Genomic DNA, 26,866 nt, shown 5'->3' with positions numbered 1-26,866 from the left:
TTCTTCCCAGTAGCCAGTACAGTGTGTTTTGGATTTAGTGTGAGAATAATGTTGATAACACACTGATGTTTCAGTTGTTGCTAAGTAGCGCTTATCCTAAGTTAAGGATTTTTCAGTTTCCCACGCTCTGCCAGCAAGCAGGTGTACAAGAAGCTGGGAGGGAGCATGGCCAGGACAGCTGACCTGAACTAGCCAAAGGGATATTCCACATCGTAGAACGTCATCCTCAGTACATAAACTGGGGGGAGTTGGCTGGGAGGGTCAGATCACTGCTCGGGCATTGGTCAGTGGGTAGTGAGCAATTGCATTGTGCATCACTTGTCTTGGGTTTTATTTCTCTCTCTTTTTTTTGTTATATTCCCTTTCATTAAAATTATTATTATTGGGGGTTTTTGTTATTTTTATTTTTTATTATATTATTTTATTGTTATTTTTATTGTTATTTTTATTATTATCATTATTATATTTTATTTTACTGTAGTCATTAAACCATTCTTATGTCAACCCACGAGTTTTAATTCTGTTTTTTGATTCTCTTCCCCATCCCACTAGCGGAGAGCGGGGGGTGAGCAAGCAGCTGCGTGGTGCTTAGTTGCTGGCTGGGGTTAAACCATGACAGACACTTGTTATGGAATCACTTTTACGGGAAAAAGAAAAAAGGATTTGGATTTATTTTTACTTATTTGCATGATTCCTTGCTTTTTAGAGTGTTTTTTGTCAGCTCTCTGTCATTGTTTCACTTGCTGCAATAATAGCTAACAGTCTATTCTCAAATGCTGTTGCTAGAGAGGAACAATCTGGTTCCTTTGTCATTTTACTGATGGGTATTACAAGGCCCTCAGTGATACCCAACCTGCTCAAAACCTCACATGCTTTTGCTGTACTGCCTGCCTGGCAATGTCAGTCAGTTTAGCCTTCTTCCCAAGTGTTGGAGTCCAAAGGTGGAGGAAGAAGCAAGCTCACCCTTGCCTATTTCCTGGACCTTCCACTTAAAATAGTTTTAGAGCTTCTGCTTCCACTCATACCACTGTTTACAGAGAAGCAGCTTTACACCAGCCAGGACCTCCTCAAGATCTATATGCTTGCTTAGAAATCTCCCTGTTGCCATCAAGTTACTCTCTCATTTCATGCCTAATTGGGCAATGGGTCTTAATTCCTCAGTCTTTCGCCTATTGCCTTGGAAGTTTGAATAGTGTCTGTCACTAAAAATGATTGCACATATTTTTAAGGAGTTCCATAAAATAGTTTTATATCAGCATATAATTGGTATCTTACTGTAGATAAGACTCAGTAGTATTTTGTGAAGACCTCCCAGCTGAGAGGGAAATGGAATATTTCTGTCAGAGGAAGCTAATTGGAAGAAGCCAGCCTCATGCCTACCTTGCACTGCTGTGAGGATGTAGAGATGAATTAGAGAACATCCATTTGCTGCCGTGCATATTTCCAGAACAAATAGCTTTGTTGCCTGTGGTCTCTACAAAAGCCCTCTCCTGGAATAAAGCGTGATCTACGGGACACTGTTTGTCAGGACAGCAGGCACTAAAAGGCAGGGCTATGTCTTAATGCCTGTCTTTTCCATAAATTCTGTCTCTCTCCCTCTGCTGTCTTTCTGAGTTTCATTACTATTAATGCTATCTCAATTTTGCCCTGCTTCTAATTTTATTAACTACCTTTCAAAAGTAGCAAGATGTTAAGATTTGGAGCACTCTGAACTGGATGCTAAACCAACGTGATTAGAGATACTCCATGCCATGAAGTCTCCCATTTAAGCCTGTTTCGTAAAAAGGACTAAGCATACTAAAATGTTAAATGAGAATTAGATGTAAGCATTAATGATAATGCATAGTTGCCTAGTTTGTGCTATCTGATCCAAGTCATTTCTTTAAATATAATCATTTCCTTTGAAGCTAACTCAGCTGAGCCAATGAGGCCAGGTTTTGCCCATTCAGAAGGGTCTGTTGTACACAACAGACCTTAATACTTATTTTTTACTACCTTCCCAGGAGCAGTTAACATGGTCAGATTGCAGTGGTCATGCAACACAGGGCCCACTCAGCAGCCAGCAAATCTGGCTCCTGTTGCCTTTATTTATTGAGGCTAAACATAAATGTGAGATATTCTTGGATCAACAAGTAGTGATAAAGAGCCAGGACATAAAATACGAAAGCAAAACATTGCAGCTTTATGAACCCATCAGTCTCCAAAATGAAATTAATCTTAAGTCAATTTTAGAATCAGCAGTGCTTTTTTAAGGATATAGAACTATTGTTTTATTAAGAAAAGCCAAAGAAAGCACCAATCTCTTACACAAGTAATCCTAATCTTACACACCTTAAAATGTAAAAATGATCAGCTCTTTCAAGCGTCTTTTAAGGGTTTAAGTTTAAAGTAAGCAGTCTTGATAAATTAATGGTATGTTATTTAGCAATCTTAGTTATACAACTCTTATCATTGCTGTAATTTTATTGAAAAAACCTGAATGATGCAAAAATATCGATTCAGCATAAGTGACGTTGCCAAGATGATGTTTCTTTTATACCCTGAAAAGGTCAGTTAATAGGATCACTACATTGCCAACAAACCGAGCCCTGCTATTTCTCAGTGAGGACTGAGGGACAAGTTCAATTTCAAACACACATTAGCTTGCATTCAGATACTCTAAAAGATGTATATAGAGAGAGGGAGAGAGGTTTGGATAAGAAAAACATCCAAATAAAATATTGTGCAAAGTTTCAGCTTTTATTTACGCTAGTTATTCTGTCTTGTCAGCTCCACATTGGTAAAGATTATAAATATACTCTTGCTAAGAAAGACAAAATTGTCCTAGTGCTACCCAGTGCGTTACTGCTGAATTGCTTTGGCAGGGAGAGAAGGGAGGAAGGGACATAAAGAATTTTTTTTTTTAATTTTTACCAGAACCAGGTGTGTTGTGAATTTAAAGGATAATAACCAGTTTGGAATAACTCCCCATGTGGACATTCCCATTTCAGAGTAAGCGAGGGTTTTTATTCTGGGTTAGTTTATTTCACTTGCAAAGTTTATTCTATTCAGACTAAGTGTTTCCCGGAAGGGGAGCTTTTTCACAAAAAGTATTTCAGTCAGTTTTACTACATAGACAGAAATTCACTTTATGTGACTATACAAAAAGTTAATTATGTACAATAGATTTTGATAAAATAGGAAAGAATATTCTAAACTCCAGCTTCCATGTGCAGGAATACATAATTAGTATGGCTTGAAGCATGTGTGCCTCATTTGTCAGAATACCGTACCCGCCATCATGGGCAATCCCTGTAGCCATGTTTTAGGCCTTAAGACCACAACTGATCTTCAGAGGTGAAATACAAAGCAAAGAAAAATTGTTTTTACACTTCATCACTTCTTTAAGATCTGAAATGACTATGTCAGCAGCAGAGGAAAAAATCTATTTTATTCTTTAAATAATATTTTTAGCATTTTTGAAGCACCAGTGCCTCACAGCCCTCTTTTTGATGCAGTGTTGTAACAAGATCTTTGGAGATTTGTAAGATGCAGTGGTCCTCATTTTTGTTTTAAATGGTCTGACATTTTATATGCACAACAAAAAACCCCAGCAATTAAGAGGAGGAAAAACTGCATTTCAGATGAGACACTACAGCAGCATTAGCCTTATGGTTACTCATGCTGCTGCTGAAGTTTTTAGGAAAAAAAGGTGCCTTCCTCCTATTCAGGTGGTTTGAGTTATGTCCGTAATAGCATCTGTGAGAAGATGTGGTGGGAACAGGAATAGCTGCAGCTCAGATTGCAGCCTTAGCAAGATCTTGCTAGGGTCCTTCATCAGGCAGAGGAAATAGTTCCCTTGGACTTGCAATGCAAGAAACAAATAGAAAAATGATGGATTTCTGTAGAGCTGAAGAAATATTAACCACACCGTCTGTATAAAAAACATTGTCACAATAGCCACCTAACTCAGCTATTTTTAGTCCTTACTGAAAAGAAAAACATTTAATATATCAAAAATCTGAATATCAGACAGCACTTATTTTGAAAATGAAATTTTACTATATTTATCAGAAATATATATCTTATCATCATTTTCTCAGTTCACTGTTAAGATAGTCCTTTGAGCACTGCCTGTGAATAATTCCTTTAAATAAAAAGATGCTTCTCAAAACTTTACAAGCTGTCAACAAGTTTCTCTATAATGCATCTTTTAAGCTATAACATACACTGGATGTTAAGTTAGGATTTGTGAGGGCAATAAGGTGATGCAGTTTTGCTTGGGAATAACGGCCAAGCATACTCATCCTGGGGCAACTCACAAAGGACTGCAGACCTATGGCCTATACCTGTCCTTTTTCATACATTTTGGGTGATTTAATGGCAGGACTGACTAGAACACAAGTGCCAAGGGAGAGTAAAGGTCCTTGAGCAACACTAACTGGGGGCAGGCTGACTCTGACTCCAAAATGGTCGATGGAAGCATAGCACGGGTGTTTGCTTAGTACGTGTCCAAAGTTGCATTATTTTCAGAGTGAGTTTTATGCTTCTAAAACAGTTCTTAGTTTGTCATTCAGGTTTATGCCTCCGCAGTATTGAGATACACCCTCCTTGTTTTGTGACACTGACATTTTCATATACTGTTGCTCGCCTTATGCATGTGTGAACAATTGCTGCCTGGATGGGGTGACTAGACAATAACGGGAACATTCTTTAGTTTAAAACTCCTACTCAAGATATATATTCCTGAGCTTTCTAGTCCTGTCAGTTATAACTAAACCATTAAGTTAATCATGTTGAATTCAGAAAAAGGTGCTACCCGAAACCTGTCAAGGTAATTATTCTTCTTTATCCTCTGTGGTAGGAGTGCTCTGTGTCAAATAAACATTTTTTAAGTGTTCCACCATAACTTTCTCCTCATCTTCAAGATCTGCACCTTCTTTCATCTCCCACCTGAAAGAAAAAGAACTTTTTATTAATTTTTTTAATGTATTTTAAACCAGTCTTTAAAACAAGTCAATAAAAACCTCATTACTATCAATTCATTGCCCCTTCCCCACCCGGGGGGTTACACCAGTTGAGATTACTGAATGATACACAATAAAACCCCCGAAAATCTTGCCCTGCACAACTGCCATGGCCATGATGCAATTGACGCAAATTGTAAAAACTACCACAAAATCTTACTTATATTTATTGTGATAGTACTTTCTTTTTCTGTTTTCTATCACACATGTTGGTAGAGGTGGAAGCCTTGTAAAACTAGCAGAGAAAAAGTGGGAGACGTAACAGGTGTTTTGGAAGTTAAGCTGATGCTCTCAACACTTCGTAAGTTTGCAGCAAAAATTCAAACACGCACATGTTATCCAACCCAAATATTTAATGTGAATGGTCATCATTCTCTTGCAGTGACAATACTATATTACAAAATACCACAAAACTGACTGACTCTTTGTTTCTTTCACCATCAGGTACACCTATCACACCAAGAAATAAACAATGTCTCAGATTCTTCCCTTTCTCCATGTGAATACTCAATTTTAGTTTAGGATAAAGTCCTAATACCATTAAAACTGAAAAAGTAAAAGAATATGAAGATTATTTTGTTTTTCTTTAGTAGTTAATTAAATATAGAGTCACACAGTATTCCCTTGCAGGAAATCAGGATAATAAATGCAGAAATAATGCTGGTACATAGTCAGCTCAATTTTGTATCCCTCTAATTATGCCTAAATAATGCTCAGTAATGTGCCTCTATCTCTTTTACAAATTTGGGGATATTTAAGAGTTTGATATCTCTTTAATATTAATCTCTTTCAATTCTAAGTAGAAAATAAAGTGTAGTCTCCCAGTTCAGACCAGCTAAAGACAAAAGGTAAAGCATGAATACTGAATACAGAAATCATATTTTCAAGTACTAAATCCAGTAGATTATAAATGAGCCAGAAGATGATCCTGTAAAGTAGGAGACATGTAGAGGAGCAGCAGAACAAGACTGCTTTTAGGAAACTAATGTCAGGAGCAATACTTTAATCCTGTCCCCACACTTGTTACGTCCTCATTCAGACTGCAAAAACCAGAAGCCATATACTGTTTATGGCTAAACCAGAAGTTTAGGCTGGTGAATAAATCACATATCATACAGAATGGTGGGAAGAGTGTATTGCATTCATATTTGCAGAAAGAGGACAATCATTATTGGCAATTGTCCTGGTTTCAGCTGGGATAGAGTTAACTGTCTTCCTAGTAGCTGGTATGGTGCTATGTTTTGGATTCAGTATGAGAAGAATGTTGATAACACACTGATGGTTTCAGTTGTTGCTTAGTAGTGTTTAGGCTAAGTCAAGGATTTTTCAGCTTCTGATGCCCAGCCAGCGAGAAACCTGGAGGGGCACAACAAGATGGGACAGGACACAGCCAGGGCACCTGACCCAAACTGGCCAACAGGGGTATTCCATACCATGTGACATCATGCCCAGTATATAAACTGGGGGAAGTGGGGGCGGGGGAATCGCCGCTCGGGGACTAACTGGGTGTCGATTGGTGGGTGGTGAGCAATTGCACTGTGCATCATTTGTATATTCCAATTCTTTTATTATTGCTGTTGTCATTTTATTAGTGTTATCATTATCATTATTAGTTTCTTCTTTTCTGTTCTATTAAACCGTTCTTATCTCAACCCATGAGTTTTACTTCTTTTCCCGATTTTCTCCCCCATCCCACTGGGTGTGGGGGAGTGAGTGAGTGGCTGCGTGGTGCTTAGCTGCTGGCTGGGGTTAAACCATGACAGTAATAGAGCATGGTGTGCACTTTTTGTAACTGTATTTAAAAGCTTACTAAAACTGGAAAAATAACAAGTGCTCTGTAGTACAATCTAATTGTTAAAATACAGTTAGGAAAAATATTTTCAATGAACATGTATAAATTAGCATATATCCATCATACCTTTACCTTAAAAACTGAATCTGACAACCCACATTACTGCCTGGAGTGAAGTATCAGAGCAAGCAAAGCATACTATGAATAAAATTGTAAACACTCTATGTCCACAATCAAAGTTTTGCAATAATTAACTTCCTATTACTCCACCCCTATACGACTACTCTCATACTTACCCTATCTGAATATTAACATTAGGTACAATTAATTGCTATTATGTTTGTCTGCTTCATTCTCTGGTTTATGGTATGTTTGTAAAATCTGACTATATGAGCCCTCAGCAGTTACTTTTGCAAGCATCTCAGGTGAACGCTGTTAAACAGGATGACTGGTTTCCCTTTTTCTTTTTGCTAATGTACCAAGGAGCCTCTTCAAACCTAGGAAGAAGTCGTGCAAGCCTTAATTTGAATTTATGGTCCTCAGAGTCATTCCAAAACACCACTTTACCAGTTGAATTGATTCATTTTAATTAATTTGATTTGTTGCACATTTTTAAGTAGAGGAGCTGTTTGCTTAGAAGGACGACAACTGAAAATGCTAAATGGAATACATTCAAAACAGTTATTGCTGGGGTATAACACAGAAATCTAGCAGTCTTGGCTAATGGAAGCTTAACAATAAATCAGCAGATTCCTTTTAAAGATAGTGACTTCATACTTGTCAGCACATTTCATTGAATTTTAAACATTAGTGTTGGTAAAAATCTTCAATGTCATCCAGTTTGGACATTCTTTAGTGTTCACTTTATAACAAGTTATTACTAATACATTACATTATCATTTTATCAAAAAGTAGTCTATTTTTAAAGCATTTAAGCAGGTCCAATGAGGATAAGAATGTCTTCTATGCATTCGCTTAACAGTATCCATGAATTAAAGATCTATGAAATGAGCTTGACAAACACCTGGTCCCTCATCTAATTTAGAAATTTTTCCACTTTTATGCTTAAAGTCTGGGGACAATATTGTTTTTTAAAAGACTGCTGGACAGTAAGCAAGAAGGCCACAGCATATCTTTGCTGTTCTAAACGGGATGAGAAATCAGGTGTTTGTGTTCAAGTGAAAAAAGAGTCAAAATTCACTATTCAAAAATTTGTCCAGAATGGAACATGTTTTTACTAGCATATCTAAAATGTGTGACAATTGTTTTGACAATAGTAATTGGTACAAATCCAACTAGCCAGTTCAAGTAATGTAAATGTGAATGAAATTACCATCATGAATTACTTTCAAAATGCAAGCTTCATCAGCCCACAGCCAACCTCTGTTGTTTCATATTATTAGTAACGTAGCTCTTAGAGAAAACTTCCAAAGACATAGGTGGCATATATTTTATTTTAGTCTAGCTATATCTTGGAAGATTAAATAAAATCAGCATTTCAAAAGGGTACTGGAATTATTTGAACCAGTCCATCATACCAACATCTACATTTTGCTTAGAGTTCATATAACCATAATAAGATGAGTCTGAGTGTCCAGATAGCCCAACTTTCAGTATATTCTTCATATTTAAGAGAAAGCATATGTTCAGAATAAAATGCCATCACCTTTGTAATCTTCAGGGTAGCATTGCAAGTTTTCAGGCCAATACTACTTGTGTACTTACAGAATTAAACATTTGAAATATGTTTTCAAAATATGCTGAAATATCAAATAATGTAGATGACATACTGTGTGCACCTGAAGTGAATTGCCTAAAAACTTTTCTCACTATGCCGTTCTTTTCTGTGTTGCATGTGGCTAATCAAGGTAAAAAAAAAAAAAACTAGCAGTATATTTTTCAGATAGGTACAGCAAAACACGTCAGCACAGATAAATACAGGAATTACTGAAGTTTTCTGCTGGTCAGCCTAGACCTTAGATCATGAGGTCAAAGAGGATAACTAGCGCTGGGAGGGCTTCTGTTTCTCCTCATAAATAAGAGGCAAGAGAGTAAGAAGCCTTGCACATCCACAGGCTAACGAAGTGCAAGGGGAGAAGCATTCTGTGCCCCAGGAAGATCCAGTGATTCCAGCTCAGGGTTCCTCAGTAACGTGTCCATGTGCTATCCTTGCTTATTATTAGCATCAATACATCCATTTATATAAATGGCTATACAGGCCTATGTTTTTTGATACTTTTGTCTCCCCACTATGCTGAATTATAAAAGGTAAAGAAACAGTAAATGTGTTTGCAAAGATGCAGAGAAAAATCTTCTGTGCATCTGTTAAAAAGCATGCTGGACATTTTAGCAGTGCTGGATTTAATAAATGGTGATATATTTGCTGCTTTGATTTTTTATTGCAATATTGCATATATTTTGTAAATTGCAGATATATTCCTATGAAGGCACTTTTTAAAAACTATGATAGGGACTATATATTACATTTAGGTGCTTGTTACAGATCAAAAGGAAGTATATGCTGTTGATACCAAGGCAGTAGTATATTAAATCAGAAATAAAACACATGCAGTAGTATGCATATAGGGATTACCAGAAGTGACACAGATTTTACCTGTAGCAGATTGTCCCATTTTAAGAAGTTTCATTAAGAGTTTACTTTAATAGATGCTCTTTGATTAGTTACTAAGTTTATTACAGTTCATTAGTTATAACAAGTATGTAAAGATTAGAGGGGAAAAATTATGTGAAAAATTACAAGCAGAATAAACATGAACAAAATTGAAATAAAATGTAAGAATACTTTTCAACTCAGATGTATTTTGAACCTTGAAAAATGTCCTTAATTGTATTATTTGAGAGACTAGCCATGCCCTTTTCTAAAGCTTATACAAAACAATGTCTAAAAAGTGAACAGTGTACAGAAAGGGTCACCCTTATATAATTTCATAGTGGTATGTTATGTATTGCTAACAGTGCTTATGTAGTATTTTGATATCTATTGCATTTCTTAATGTCTTGAAAAATGCTACATTACACATAATTCTATGGAAGGAAGAAAAAAAAAGAAACCAATGACACCACTGTTATTTCCTACGGAAAAGCTAGTATCTCAGGTCCTCTTGCAGGGGAAGTGTTGGCAAATGATGAAACATTAACTATACAACTGTATATTAGATAGCTGAAAATATGCATTTCCATACTGAATAATAGCTAAACTAATAGTTGCTATGTATCAAAAAAATAGCAATGTATTTGCTACTGAGCTAAGAAGATGACATAATTCACATCTAATCTAAATCAGACACTATGCCATTCAAACATCCTAACATGGGTAAATATTCAGACTTCAAGCACCGCAAGCTCTTAAGCTTATCTATTTTTAATGTGGTGAATTACCACTGGAAAGCTTTACAGACACACTATTTTCAAGAGGAATCTTGATAAAAACAGTGAGCACAAGTAGAGAAGGTCTTTTTTTGCCAAGTATTATGTAAGAAGGCAAGAGTGGGAAAAGAACACAAAAAAGGTGCTTAAATGTAACTTACATTCCCTTTTATTTTTATGTGATTTAAGAGTCATTTCATGTAATTCACATGAAAATATTTTCCACATTTTCACCTTCAATTTCTTCAATAAACTGTTTTGCTGTTCTTGTCAAACTTCTGCCTGGATGCATTTATTTATAAAAAACACTACAAACTGAAGGAAGCAAAAGAAAGCAATAGTTTGTGCATAAACAACTAATCCGTGCAATTTTGTGAAACTGAGATTAAATTCATCCCATTGTTTAATAGGTGCAGATTTTCTGCAAGGGACTTAACCCTAATATGCACTGCCAGCTGTGGCATATTCTCTTACATCGTGTGCTGCAGCTGTGGAACCCTCCCAGTTCAGTTGGTCCCGGGGTCCCTTTCTGTTTAAAGAGTATTTTTCATGCGCAAGTACTTCTGTAGCCTTTTAAACTTGACCAGATGTGAAAACATTAATTGTATTTTCTCCAAAAGAGGTCTTCACACTTGCCCTTATGCTTGCTTCTTGCAGAATATAATTATGATAAATATTATTAGCGGCTTGACGAAGATGAGACTGACCATTTTTTGCCAGCTGTCGACAGAGAAAGAGGGGGGAGAGTGACAAAGCAGGGATGAAGCACTGACAAGTGTTTTGGTGTTTTGTCTTTGCCTTTTCCAACCTCCACACTAGTTATAAGCCATCATCACACATCCCATTCTCATACCTGTGCAGGACCTTCACTGAATTCAACCACCTTTTTCGAAACAACTGTTATCCCTTTGTACCAGATTTACTGGCATATTTACACCTGAGATGGAAAATACATGGAGTTCTGTATTTTTGTATAGGTCTTGAGACTTCTTATGATAAATCAATACATTTAAATTTAAATTTAAATGTAAATATTTATTTTAATCCAAAATAAACTTACACATTTAAATGTGTTAGAATACTACTAGCAAAGTCAGTAGTGTTCTCTATATGAGCTGCAATGGGTGGAGAAATCATGCAGTTAAATACAATATAATATCTTGCTACCAGCTCGTGGAGGATTTTAATGAATTACCTTTTTGCTTTCTGAAGTTCATGAGAGAGACAGCTGTGGATTAAGCTCTTGCAGGCAGTGAAACAATTGTTTTATCCATGTCTAGCATGTTATGCTTCACCATGAGACAAGAAATCTCAGCAGCTAGTATCTTGTTTGCCATTTTTACGAAATAGAAGAATATACATCTCTGTAAGTTTCACTTCATATTTCAGTTGTAAATACACTTTTTGTAACATGAGAAATCATAGAGCATGAAATGCATTTTACATCAATGTTAGACAGCCAGCTAAATCCAATGTTTGTCCATAATCTCAAGTCCTGAAAAATCTTTCAGTTTCTATGTGGGGCAATGTTTTGTTTTTCTAATGGTAGTACTAAATTAAAAGGGAAGTCTCTGGTAGTTTAATCAGATTGCATTTGGTTAAAATAATGTTAAAATAATTTATTTAAGACTGTGACTAACATTTTAACTCCTTAAATATTAACCGTTCAAAAAATGTCTGCTTTGTTTCAGTCATTTATGTAGTAATCTTCTCAGATTTTTTAATCTCTCTTTAATCCATCTACTAAACACATACTCCCCTGAAGGACATAAAAAAAAGAGGGGGGCGGGCAGCCATCAAATACAGAACTACTGCACTATTGAACAAGAGCCAGAGGAACAACGCAATGCATGTAAAGGTTCTGGTAGTGATATTCACCCTGAAATCACACCAATTGTGACAACATCTCTATATCTACCTAATGCAAAACAGTTCACTTGTCTTCCTTCATCCCAAATAAACAATATCCCCCTGTAGTGGAAAGTTACATTGCATTCAGGACAATCTATGTGAAAATCAGTGTCCTTCCTCATATTCAGAAGTAAATAAAACCTGAAAATTTCAATACAATTTTGCCAAATTCCTGTCTCTTACATATACACAAACACCACGAAAAATGCCCTCCCAGAATTTTCCCAATCAATAAAATAAATTCATTTATTTCCTAGAGGATATGGAGGAAGATGCCATGAGAATTATTATTTATGTTTTTAATTATCTATATGCCACAAGAATGGGAGCAAAGGAAAAAAATTAAAGGAAGACACAGCTATAAGGGATCAACAGAGTTATGCTCCTGCTTCCAAAGAGCAAACCAAAAGAAGAGACAGTATTTCGAGGTACTGAAGAAATCAGTACGTGGGAAACATTTTGGAAAGTATGTCATGAGAAGAGAAGAGAAGAGAATAGAGCTCTGACTCACAGGTTAACCTGTCCCAGCTATGAAGTTAAGACATTAGAAGGATATTTAAGAAGTTTTGAACTGAAATAGAAACTTCACAAGTGTTGGAATAAAATGATGAAAGACCCTTTTCCAGGGCAAGAACACAGCTACGAAGGATGTTGTCAAGGGCAGCGGAAGGCACACAGCAAAAATTTTAGAAGCTTTCCAGCTGCAATAAGAAAGGAGAGGTAGTATTTACCCAGCCTCCCTGTTACTGGTGTTTGCTATCCCACATCTTTGAAAAATGGTGAATCAAGCCTCACAGGCACCAAGCCATGAGTTGCAGACAGTGGGAAAATAGTGCAACAGGGTGAAGCTTTCTCTTAGGTCTTTTTTTAATTTAACCTTTTTCGTTCACAATTCTAACACAGTAGAAAATTGGGAAGATCCATATCCTCAACATTTCAGTTGGTTCTTTTAAAAAAATCATTAAGGTAAATTTCAATTTTTCAGTGCATTCTTACAACTCTTTCTTAACTGCATAGCTTTAAATTACAGACATTTGAGACAATTAGGCTTATACTGACCCAGCTTTGTTGAGGCTGTCACTGTATCTTATTTTGAAGATAGTCCAGTTCGTTAGGTTTCTGCAGCAGCAGGATGTCTCTTTAATTTTATTTTTAGTTTTGTGAGATTTCTTGTGTTAAACACAACTCGTATACTGCTCCTCTAGGTCCAACACCATTTACATTGCAAAAATGTTGATGTCAAAAAAATGTTAGTGTGTAAAAAAATGGGAAGATGCTCTTAATAAAGGGTTGATGACTGTTTCCAACTTGGGTGAGAAAACATATATATGTGTATGCATATATGTATATGTATGACACTTCTGATTAATTAATGATAACAATACAGACTGGTAGAGAACAGGGAATGTACTAAACAATTAACAGAAGACTAATTATACACTTCTGAGAGTGGCAAGCTGTCAGTAGATGAATGCAACTAGAGTGAAATGAAACCAGAAGTTTCAGGCAGTGAGATACTTACTCCCAAGAGCAACCTGGGATTTTAGTTCGCATAAAACTGAAAGTAAGAGCCTTATAAATTTAAATCCAATGTGAAAGCATTTGGTTTTGATGTTTTATAAGTAAATTATGTAAGTTTTTATTCAAAATAATATTTCAATATGGAATGTGGGTGGTTGGTTTTTTTTCACAAAATTTTTTTTGTAACCCAAACTGATATTTTCAGATTTTCAGGGAACCAAGTATGTGTAAAGTATTTTATCTTTAAAACAAAGCATTTTTATTTTTTGCTGTTGCCTTTTAAATAATTTAAACAAAAAAACCCCAAACCCTAATAACAATAATTTATACAGCTTCTGTTTGCTGGACTTGTGCCTTTCTCAGATTTGGACCAAAACACATTGTCTCTTAGTTTAACTGGTTAGAATCTTAAACAAAGTTTATTCACAAAAGATAATTTCTTACAATGACATTCACAGAAATAATTGTGCTAAGCTCACATGTGCTTATTGCCTGCAGATTGTATCCTGTCCCCATTCTTTTCTTTTTTAGACTATCCCCAAAACCTCTAGTGCGTGCATGAAGTTGCTTAGCTGACTCTCTGAATTAAGAACGCGGTGTGCTTGATTGTGCAAATGCATATAATATTTCAAATACATACGCATACAGCATACCTATATGTACCGATATATATACATACATATATACATAGACTCATGCAAATAACAGAGTAATGATGCAGGCATTCAACAGGGCAGATTTTATGGAAGAATGGGATCAATAACACTATGTCTAAGCTAAGTGCTTGGAGGTGAATATTCAAAGGATTTCATATTTTCATTTTAAATAACTTGGTAATCGTCAAATGAACTGAATTTAATTATTTTGAGCATTAATATAATTTTTCAAGAAAATCAAGAGGCCCAAATTCACAAAAAGAAGTATCTTATGATCACAGCGCTGGCAACATTTCCATTTCATAAATATAAGTTTTACCCCCATATGATTACATGGTAGAGCTTAGGAACCAAAAATGCATCTACTAAAAATATCCTGCCCTTCATATCGTGCACTACTTGTTCCCTCTCTTCACCCCTCCCCTTTTTATTTCAATTTACAAAGGCTTTCCATAATGAATGTTGAAAACCCAATGTAAATACTTTAAAGGATTAAGCTTTCAAATGTGGTTACTGTGGCATATGTATGTTCCGTAAATACAAACACAAGATATATCTGCTGAGAAATTGTATTTGATAATTTGACAGCTTTGTGGCTTAGGAATATAAAAAATTCATATTTTGTCAACAAGAAACTTCCTCCATTTGTTAAGAAGGGGCTACTATGATAGCATAGAAAGATGACTATTTTGAAAACACAGGTTATTATGGGAGTAATGTAATCCCCTACTTTTCTTAATGCATTGATTTTTTAAAAAATAATCATTTTCTTTCTTTTAGAAGAATTCCACTCAGTTGATAACTTGCAGAAAAAATGTGCATCCTAAGCAGAACATTTAGGGAAGCCAGGAAGCTGAATTTTATTGGTACCAAATGTTTTTATTAAAATTTGAGCAAACAACGGGCTGCTGAAAAAAATCTTACGTCCTTTCACGTTCATACTAAATGAAAAACCACTCCTGCCTGCGCTGCGGCCAGAATCCCCCAGTCTCCCGTGAGGATCAGGCATGCCCCATCCTGGCGTTTCGTAGGTTGGTGTTCATCTAGAGCAGGGCCACCTGGAGCAGGTTGCTCAGTGCCATGTCCTCTTGGAGTATCTCCAAGGACAGGGACTCTATTACTTCCTTGGGCAACCTGGTCCGGGGTTTGACCACCTTTGGAGTACAAGAAGTTTTTTTTCTTATGATTAGACAGAATTTTCTGCATTCCTGTTGTGCCCATTGCCTCTAGTCCTGCCACTGGTCTCCACTGAGAAAAGACCATCATCTTTACTCCCTCCATCAGGTGTCCATACCCATGGATAAGGTCCCCTTGAGCCTTCTCCTCTCCAGGCTGAGCAGTCCCAGCTCTCTCAGCCTCTCCTCATTTCATCGTTATTTCACAGTACCATGTGGAGCTACCCCAGATGGCACACAAACACCACATCTCCTTCACACCTATAGAAATCCTAGCAAGCAGCCTTACCAAAGGAAACATTAGCCCCATCATTAGTGCTGTCCCATATGGCATAGTTGTCCTTCCTCATGCATGCTGCAGCTGCATCTAGCTCTGACTACTACGTGTTCATGTAACTAAAGATGGTATCGTAGGATATTTCTACATGGCACGACAGAGTGTTGTAGATAAATGCCAGCGACAGCACTGAACGGGCTGCTCCCCGTTCTGCGAGCGGTGCGGTTACGTTCGCGTGGTACTGGCTCAAGTGAAGGAGGCCATACCTGCGCTGATGAGGGCAGGCTTTAAGTGACCCTAATTTTGGCATTTTACACGTTCTTAACCTTCAGCCTGCAATTTGAATAATCTTTGAAGATAGTACATTTATACACTATCTTAAAAGCAGAGAGTGCCTTATGGAAAATGCTGACAACAGTCCAATACAGAATATCACAAGATGGTACACAAGCAAAACCACATTACAGGGAATATAATCCCAATACCATAGACAAGTAAAATAATTATCTTTTGTGTGTATTAAGAGGACACCTACATATGTTTCTGGCTGCCACAAGAATGTACCTGTTTCACTCCTGGCAGGTATATTTCCTGGCGTGACTGTATGCTTTTCAGTCGGGCTCCTTGGGAAAGTGTAGTCAATGAGGGACATGTCCCAGGATAAATTGGCTGGTTTCCATTGTTAGATAAAAAAAATTTGAATTCAACAAGCCCAGAAGCCTAGCAGCTGCTTCTTATTTTATTTTCAAAACTTAGCAACTGGTTGTATAACCCTGTCTCACTCTCCCTGAGGATTACTGGGGCCAGACTGAAAATGCAACAACCAATTGATGCAGAGATACCATCTCAAAGAATAATAAAATAATCTGTAGATAAAAATCTACATAGCCTAACAAATCAATTTCAGACTAGGAAACAGGTGAACAAACAAATACAGAGGAAGAGATGAAGATACATAAACAGGATCTCTGTCCACAGTATGCTTCACTGTTAGTCATTTAGGTCTTTCACTGCTGTATTGCAAACCTTTACAGAAAGGTTCACACAAAATAAATAAATAAATAAAGTATTTGTTTATGTTCGGAACTGAAAAACTAGTAATTTTCCCCAGTTCATTCCATGCAAGATAATATTGCCTATATCACTGTAGCTAACATTTACCTCCAGAAATGAGAAAGCCACAAATGCTAAGAAGAGAAAGGCAAGTGAAAAGAGGACTGAAAATATTGGAAATCACTCATGCAGACCAACATCTTGCAACCAAGGTAAGCAGAGAGCTAGAAGAAATTCCCCAATAGCTGTCCTGAATAAATTGGTGAAGAGCTTTGCTTTTTCTGCTTAGCTCAGGTCCACTCCTTAAACTGTTGCTAACTGGAAGGAGTTGAATAAACAAAGGCAAATTTCATCTGTTTCTGACCCATTACAAAGACTGGTGACTCTACAGAACAGCATGCTGAGCTCTGGTACGTAAAACCGATCTTAAGGAAAGTATCTATAAAAAGTTAACTCCATAAAGCTGTGTATTATATACATTTTAAAATCATGTTGATTAATTAATTTACTCAACATGCATACACATGGAAATCTTTTAATTGTAAATAGTGTTTACTACATTTCAAGATACATATTTAGAACAGTTGCTAAATAGAAGGTTGATTAAACAGAAATACTACATGGTGAAATGTCTTAATATACCTCATATTTACTGTAGCTTTCTTCCACTCCTCCATTCTTTGGAAAGTTAAATACTACTGTGCAAATATTGTTTTAAAGATTATGAGGCTCTAGTTTTTAAATTCATCCAGTAGAATAATTGAAATTATAATATTGGCTTTACTAATGCAAGCAGTGATTGAGGAATTTTCCTCTACTTAATATAAATACTAAAGGAATTGGCCTATTACATTATTTTTCATTAATCTGTTAGTGTTGCATTAGCCAAAACCCTGTGGTAGAAAAAGAAAAAACCAAACATGAATATAATATGATAAAACTGAAATGATCTGAGCACAATATATCTAATATAAATTTTGCATGTCCTCCAGTGAAGATTTAATTAATTGTCTAACAGGCTAGTGAGAATAACATTTGGCAAATTACTTGCCAAACTTTCTTCTGGAATTGTTTTGTAGGGTGCATAAGCTAAGGATGGCATTATTCAAGAGATAAAGCAAAAAGGCAGTTTTACAGCTTGTTGTGTAAGATATGTATGATGTCAGGAGTGGAAGTCACAGCGCAGGGAGGAGACGGATGAAGAAAAAGACATGTAAGAAAACAGTAACACCATGCAAATACTTGGTTGAGACATGTAGATTCAATTGAACTGCACAGGTTTGTTGTTGCTGTCATCTAAATGATATTTATTCCCACTGATTGTTGGAACTGGGAACTTGCTTGGGTTTACGTGCATATATCTGCAACCAGGAAACTCACGAAGACATATGTTCGCAACTTTTACTGACGCAGAAAACACCAATTTGGTGAACATTTTTTATGGATCTATACCCACTTTTACATCATTTCCAAAAGGAAAACACATTTCAAAGCTAGAAATCAAGAAGATACCTTCACACAGTTTAACAGGTTGGCCTTTGCCAGCCAGGACCAGGGCTTACATGCCTACTCTGCCGCCTTGGTCAGGGAGGTGGGGAGATGAGGGAAGACGTGCAGCACTCTCTCCGGCTGCAATACAGCGATTCAGCAAGGATTTTTTTAATTCCTTAACACAGGAGAAAGAAAGTGTCGCTGTGGGACAGTCTGTATCATTCTAAGTCAAATGACTCACAGGAGACATGCAAGAGTGACAGAGGAAGGGTCTCCCATGTACCGGTGAAATCCCCACCTGCCAGGCTCCTGGCTTTGTGTCTCTTCGTGATGAACTTTAAAAGGTTTGGATTTCATCTTGATGTGGGATGGGAACAGTTTCTAAATCTCAGAAATCTTCTCATGACAGGAGTATAATTTCCTCTCCTTTATCTGCCAAGTATACCAAAATCAAGCCGGTATCACATACGAAGATTTGGAAGATGCCCAAAAAAGCAGATACAGGTGGAGCCTACAGTATCTGGCAAAATGCCTATCAATTAATGCCATTTTCAGCATTTGAAACAGGAATCTGTAGCCTATTAACTTCTCTGCAGCTGCTTACACATTTTCAGAGAACATGACACTAAGCAACAGTGTTTGATCAACCATGGTTAGGACAGATCTGAAGTAGCAAAGAGTTAAAAAAATGTAATAATTCATTGCTGTATTTGAACTCGTGGTAATGCACTTTTTATTTTTAAAAATCAGAAATCAGCACAAAGTTCAGTGCTTTCAGAAAAAGAATAATTCCTGCATAAAGAGCTGCCAAAGAAATAAAGAAATGATGGATATTACAATAAATGAGACCAGGAAGCCAAAGTTAGTGCAATGTTTCTCTCTTTTTTGAAATTCTAATTCTCTCTATATTTCTGCTCAAGGCAAACAGCTTTCTTACTACATATTTGTGGAGCACCATGTGAACTTTATTCTAGGATAAAATATTAAAATAATAAATTGTTGAAAATATATTGAAATGGTTTTAATTATTCAGTATTTTTAATAAGAATGATAGATTTAGAAGTTACGAAGAGCCTTAGGATCATTAAACTGACAGTGTCTGTGGCAGCTGGCACTTGCAATGTCTATTTCATCCTAAGCAGTAGTTTTTTCTGTTTCTGAAGTATGTGAAGCAGCCACAGAAATGGCTGAAACCATGAAGATAGAAGCGGGCACTATGTAAAAATATGCTTTTTCTGTCTACTTACAACATTTTTTAGTGACTGAGCCACTTCAGAGGAAAAGATGAAGTGCTTGTAATGGCTACATTAAGATTTTTATGAGCGTAAGAAGCTTTGAGAGGTCAAGCACAAAATGACTACAGGCCTGGCTCATTTTTATCTTGTGCTCATACAAATTGTAGTTAAGTAAATGCCACACCTACTTCTTTTACCTTACAGAGTCACTGACCACCAATCTTTTTACATCCCTATTCTGCTTCTCAGATGCATGCACACTAGTGTGTCAGTGTTTAAAACCAACTGCAGTACTGTAGAAAACAGACAAACCTATTCTCCTGTCAAAAAGACTCTGACCTCTCTCTTACAGAAGATGAATAATAAGAACAAAGGGTATTTGTGCAGAATTTTATTCTCTGCATTGAAATTTCTTTTCACTGTAAAGCTGCACACCCTAAAATCCATGTAGAAAATTTATTAGAAGACCAGGAGATATGGGTATCATGGAAGAGATTAAAACTGGGCAAGTATCTGTAGAAAAAAATACGATGGAGTCTGTGTAAAATGCCTTTAAACAGTTTCATAAAATTGACAACATGCCAAAACAGAAGAGGCAAGGTTTACGTATGCTGTAAGTTTTGCCCATGTTTGTGCCAACCACAGATAAGCTCCTCTCCCCCTCACATCCATGACTACTGCTGTAAATTCTGTGACTCGGACTGGTAGCTGTGAGAAGCCAAAATGGAAATGACAGCATCAGTGACACTGCAAAATGGGAAAAAGGAAAAGGCAGAAACATGGAAACAGACACACTTAAGCAGTTCCCTTCTTTTTGGCAAAGCTGCTAGATTTGCAAGCAGAGCTATCTTGAAAAATTTATAAACTAGGAATATTTACACTTGCAGAGAAACAAGGTGCAACTACTCCCTGCACAATATCGCACCCCTGGTGAAAGATAAGGGGATTTCCTTGTGGAATCTATTCAATAGACAGACCTCCCAAGACTAGGCTATTACTGGGATAAGTAAGTGCTTGGTAAGTAATTGAAATATTTTAAAAGTTGGACTGGCTCAAAGGTCAGCATTATATCTGAAGATAAAGTAAAGGTTTAATAAGTAAAAGAATCACAAACAGGTAAACCTTAGAACAGAGATTTAGAAGAGTAGTTATCCTGGAGAAATATATTAAATAGATGGAAAGATAAGTAAATGGAAAAAGTAAATTATGCAATTATTGCAAGGATGAAAATATTTCTAAGACTGAAAGCATTTTACAACTTCATGGAACTAGCTGAAATCACAAAAAAAAGAAGGCATGAAGACGAAAAGAACACGACCTATGTACATAGAAAGTGAGAATGAAACAAAAACATAAAAAAGTAAAGGAGTTCCCAGAAAAGTTTAAGAAGGTGTTAATACTGTTTAAAAGCTTGTTTTCACAAAAACCACTTTGTTGAAACATATGAAAGAAAATAAAGGAAGAAATTATCAGATTCTGATACTCTAATCTTAAATATGTTTATGGAAGCTTTATATCAATGATATAAATCAGCACAGATTTATTTAAGCCAGAAAAAAAATTACGTGATGGTTCTGGATTAGTGTTCTTAATATCCAAAAATGGTATTGCAGATCATAAAGCATGTAAAAATCAGTGTTTGCTAGACAGACATACCAACTGTGGAAATGACAGGTCATAGACTACAATTTGATTTAAACTCATAACAATTTTTCACAAAAAGAATATTATTTTAAGCATATTATTTTAAGTCCAAGAGAGCTACAATTAAATGGGAAAATGGTATTAAAAATTGTAAGTGTGTTTCAATGTGAAAACAAAAAAAGAAAAAGCTGTAGTAATGCATCCAGAACTATATTTGGTACTACTAAATTACACAGCAGTGCATAGCAAAGTAAAATTAGCACCTGCTGGGAAGTTGTGTAGAAATCTGAGAACCAGACTACTTGACTAGGTAATAAAGTATGTTAAAAATAAAAAGTTTAAATACTTATAAGAAAAGTCCAAGAGACGTATACTATGACAAAAATAAAAAGATCTTGAGCCTTCCCGTATGACAGTACACATATGAGATAGGAAGATGACAGTACATGTATGATATTATACGAGTATATACTTGCAAAGCATGAGTGCTAATGAAGTTTCTCCTTACACTTGAAAGATGGACGCTGAATGAACAACAGTCAATTAACAGAACAGGTCTTTTGCAAAAGGAGGAGGAAAATTTCTGAACGTAAAGTATTGCTGACACAAACCAGAGTTTGTATTAACTCCTGGCTAAAGCTGCAGGATGGAAACGGACATGCAGATCCATATAAAGCTAGGAACTATGAGCTCAATTTGCTGGATGTGGGCAAATATTTCAAGCAAGTACCATTACATATTTACCCTTCTTTTATAGTCTTTTCTGGGTAAGACACTAAAGTTTTGCGCTGATCAGGCATGGCTACCTTATGGCCAGTGACCTACAAGCCAAAGGAGATCAAATCAGGGAATGGGAATTGTTGGCACATGTTACATTATAGTTAAGTATTTTTTCCCTGAAGTACTCATTCAGTAAGTAAATATAAAGATCTGGGGATGTGGGGAAATGCGACCCTCCTGGAGCACTCCAGCAGAAGAGATTGACCAATTTGCAGAGAGGTATTGCAGTCCTGAGAAACAATATGTAAAATTCTTCTTCACTGCTTTCTTTGGGCTGGTCGCGCTACTATTAGCTTATCTGTTCTATATTAAAGACTTGGCTTACTATGATCTCAGTCTTCATTAATAAAAATATATCCAAACACACACACACGAAAAAAAAAGCAATGTAACAACTATTTATTAGATATGCACGAGCTAAAGTGTACTGTTTCTGAACAATGAATTGTAAGGCTCAGCATGTGACAATGCTCTTCATGTAGGTTGTGTGATAAAGTACATGATGCATTAAAAAGCCCATTTTTTCCCTTTTAACTGCTGGTTCTATAACGTCCTTATTTTCCTAAATTTGCTGAGCCTCTCTCTTTCTTTATATTGTGGTAGTGAAGCAGATTGCTGATAGCACAATACCTAGTGCAACATGTCTTCTGCAGCAATTTTGCAGGTAATTTCCTCAAACACAAAAGAGACAACACATATAGGACAGAGCTAGTCTGTAATTTACTTCTGGATAACAAATTATCAACTTAGTCACTTCTCTAACAAAACCAAAATAATTTTTCTCTCTTAGATTGATTTTTAACTGTGCTATTACAATATTATCCAATACTACTAGTATCATGCATATTTAATTTTATTTCAGAGATAAAACATTTTGTGGAAGGAAGAGGAGGATAAACTGACACAAAATGAAACAATTCTTCATGTTAAAAATAACCGGCATGAAAACACAGTTGCGAGGAAGGTAAATTATAAAGTATGCATTTATCCAATCATTTTAAATACCATAATTACACTGACTGCTCATCAAAAGACTTTTAAGACTCATTAAAATTATAAAACATTTCTAATTAAATCCATATTTAAATGAAGTTTCTATAACGAATCTACATGGTACTTTAAATCAGACAAAAAAGTTCTGGTGAAAAATCCAATTAATTGAAGTTTTTGTAAGGATTACAGCTTAATGATGGGGGCACTGCAATTGCCTTTTAGTTAAAATTGAAGATTACTGTGTTATATCCATCTTTAGCCCCAACTTGTCCATAAAATAATCAATCTTCATGAAATTTCACAGGACAAATATTATTTTAGTATACAATGTTTTTTTTTTTTAATAGTAACCTTCCAATTTAACAATTGATGCAAGTGCTCTTAGGGTTAACACTACCTTATATCTGATTTAATTGATGCTATTAGAAGGGGAAGAGGACCTGTGTTCTTATTAGTCAAAACCAGTCTGAAGCACAAGCATCCACTCATACGCCCTGTTAGTCACTACCTTTTACCAGTTCCAGACATGGGTGCCCATTTGCCAGCCAAAGTACTGGGGAACTGAGCTTTTGTCCAGTGCATTGGGATGGTCCATGAACAGTCGTGTAGGGATGGCCCCAAAGTACCCTTCTTCTTTCAGATCGCATACAGTCTCCAGTCTTCAAGGATTTACATCAGGCTCCCTTTCTGATCTCAAATGGCTTTACCATTTCTCAGTTTTATCAACAGCATTGCTCTCTCTCAATCTTACTACTAGCATTGCTCCTTTTGTTCTTCCTAGTGGTGTCACTCTGGTATGACGTTGTCTGCTAAAGCTCTTTTTCTGAGGACTGGACCAGTAGACTTTCACAAGACACCGGTCTTCAGCCAGGTTCCATAGGTGAAACTGCTCCATACCGTACACAAACATTCTCCACCAGAGTCTGAACACATTAATTCGTATTCACCATCAAAGTTGGAAGGCATCTCTAGAGGTCATCCAGTCCAACCTCCCACTCAAAATGGGTGTAACTAGATCAGGTTGCTCAGGTCTGTGTCCAGTGAAGTCTTGAACCCCTCCAAGGATAGAAAGTTTGCAGCATCTTTAGGCAACCTCTCCAGTGCTTGACCACCCTCAGATCTAGCATAAATATGGGCAACTATCCCCACCCATTCACAACCTTTGTTGAACTGCATGTAATGATTTGTTAACTTTTTTTTAGTTTGTTTTTAATTGTAGACCCAGTTCTAGCAAACTAGACAACATGCAGCTGTGGAAGAATTTTCTATGACTAAAACAGAGAGACATGGCAAAGTTCGGCTTTTTCTCCATATATTTCAAATGAACATCAGCAATTCAAGCTGTAGCTTTGTTTAAGGATGCAGAAATCCAGTGTGGAAGCCCTCATTGGCATTTGGTGACACTCAGGAGTATGCTCCCTCCCGTGATCTGATGAAACAAAGGAAACCTTAGGGAGCAAACTGTAAACAAGGAGAAGCTTCCTTGCTACTTCTCCCTGTAGAAACATCACCTGCAGAAGAGGTGAAGACATCCTTTTGCAAAACGAAGAACCTATTCAAAAGAGGTTGAAATTCATGGAGCTCCAGAGACATAGAAGGAAAGCGTGTAGATAAGATGGCAAAAGAAGAATGACATGCCAATGTGAAAAAGGAAGAAGGTCTGTATATAGGTAAGGGCAAAGCTACACTCATCTATGAAAATGGGAGGAAAAAACATACGTCTCTGAAGAGCTCAGAAGGGGATCCAGTCAAGGGAATTAAAACTGCTTCCTTATAAGAGCATAGGCAATGCAGTTCTTCAGCTTTCTGTATGGAGAATTCCAGTGGCACAACAAACCCATACAGCTGAATTTTTAATATATTCTTCTCAAAACAGCCACATAAAGAAATATATCTCTACTTAACAGACTGTGAAAACAAGGCACAGAAAGATTACAGCGGGCAGAGTTCACAGTCTTCTAAAATGTGCGCTCTGGTTTTCAATGAAGAAGTAAAGGAAGGAAATGGTCCTTCAGCTCCAGTTTTCCCCATGTGCTCTACTTACTCTGTTTGCTGCAAATGATTTTGTTAGAAATAAAGAGACACTACATTCATAAGGATCAGTTTGGGCAGTTTCAGTCTGTTATGATAGTGGTGACTAAAGAGATGTTTCCTCTGGCTTCGCCTTCCCTCCTGGTCATGGGGCCAGGCGAGCTTTTCTAAAACCGGACCGTACTTCAGCTGGGGAGAAGGTGGTGTGGCAGAGATTCATTTCCAGAACTCAGTTTCAAACAAAGGATTTTTAATAAGGAATATCAGCATGTGGATACTGTGAGTGGTCAGAAGTTTCCTAGAGCTTTCCCAGCTCTTGAGTGCCTGTATTCCAGCAGCAACAGCTCTGCCCAGCCCAAGTGAAAAGAAGGACACCGCCTAGCAGATCTCATTAAATGGTCGTGTTTAGCAGATTCTGACATTTTAGACAAAATAAGGTAACAGAGAGAGTAATTGATATCTTGAGTTATTTTGCAGGATTTTCAGTCTACATTGTTTGCAAACTATGTGATTGTTGCTTTCATACAAGATATTTACTTTGTCATTTTCCCCCCTTCAATCCATCCACGTTTGAAATTGCTGCCCTTGATATTCTTCTTTTTCCTTTTTCCTTTCTTTCTCACCTGTCTTTTTTCCAGATGCTCAAGGGGCAAATGGCAACAAGTTAGACCTGTCTCCCTCCATACACAACTTCTTATGTGTGTGTTTACCAACAGAATTATAAGAATGGTACAGTTTAGCACAAAAAGAACTACAGATCTGAAGAAACAAAAATGAGCTGCAGTTTTAGCAATCAACGCTTGTAACAGACTACATAAATTCTACTGTACACAGAAATAACAAGAGCTTCTTGAACCCTCCCAGTGATTAATTAGGAAGCCTGTCTTACAGATTTTTCTCTCAGGTGTAGTAACCTCGTGGACCTTACCATTAAGAACTAATAAATAAATGCTTGGTTAAGCACAAACTGGTTGATAGGCAGTGAAAAAGAGCAATGATCTTGGTTTTTATGCAAGACAGTTATCCTGTCATGTTACCTTAGAGGACAAAATAATACCAAATAAAAATAAAAATTTCAAGTGCCTGGTATAATGAATTATTTAGAAAAATTCGTTCCTACATTTCCAATATTAATGCAACATGCAGGAAGTATGAGCTGAAGGTGCATACAGGGTACACTCTTTTCATACTGTTTTTAGATTAGCTGCACCAAAAATCTGAAACAAAAACAGAGAGGAAACCTACAAAAATTATTAACTAGTATAAACAAACCACGTGTATTTTATGTCACAATATGTCTGTATATTGAAAGATAATATATTTTTTTTTACCTTTAAACCACTGTATTTTCAGGGTGCTTCTAAGGATCACAGTGTGATACAATTACCTTAAAGGAGAGGAGATGGAGATTCCCTTTAAAGGAACCTTGACAGTATATAAAATACACTGACATAATTAACTCTTCTCACAGATTACCTGGCACATTACATTTTATATATTTGCCTCTGTATTGCACGTTATGATAATAAACCATCATCACACTTGACTTTTTTTACACAAATCTCCTGACATAATATACAAACAGGAAATTCGAGATTACCTAAAAGATGTAATAACTCCAGTTCTACATCCTTTGTTTTGCATTTTCTTAACTAAGTTATAATTTAAGATGATTAGAAGAGAAATAAATACAATTCATAGACATTTAGATTGCCAAATATGTATTTCCTCATTAAATTTGAGGTCACTTAAACCATATCAGTAGATATGAGAGCCTTGGACTTGTTCTGAGTAAATAAAAAATATTGTCTTACTAGATGAAATAGAACAATTTTTTAGAAGTGTGACACAGGAAAACCTTAATTCTGTCATTTACATATCCTGTCATATACAATCCTTACTTGTATAAGCACA

The 26,866-nt window shown here is 36.4% G+C and overlaps 1 protein-coding gene across 1 annotated transcript in view; it reads right to left on the bottom strand.

Moving 5' to 3' along the window:
- Positions 1 to 2,244: 2,244 nt before the first annotated feature.
- The window catches only part of KIAA0825 (KIAA0825 ortholog), a 251,615-nt gene continuing 226,993 nt past the window's right edge, over positions 2,245 to 26,866 (bottom strand). The window contains exon 21 of the mRNA XM_052777154.1: positions 2,245 to 4,932. Within this exon, the coding sequence (XP_052633114.1) occupies positions 4,818 to 4,932 (115 nt within the window). The 3' untranslated portion in view covers positions 2,245 to 4,817. The remainder of the gene's footprint in view (positions 4,933 to 26,866) is intronic.

This window comes from Harpia harpyja, chromosome Z (genome assembly GCF_026419915.1).
Source record: "Harpia harpyja isolate bHarHar1 chromosome Z, bHarHar1 primary haplotype, whole genome shotgun sequence".
NCBI classification, from domain to species: domain Eukaryota; kingdom Metazoa; phylum Chordata; class Aves; order Accipitriformes; family Accipitridae; genus Harpia; species Harpia harpyja.
The sequence above is the reverse complement of the archived record's forward strand: the minus strand, read 5'-3'. Positions and strand labels throughout refer to the sequence as shown.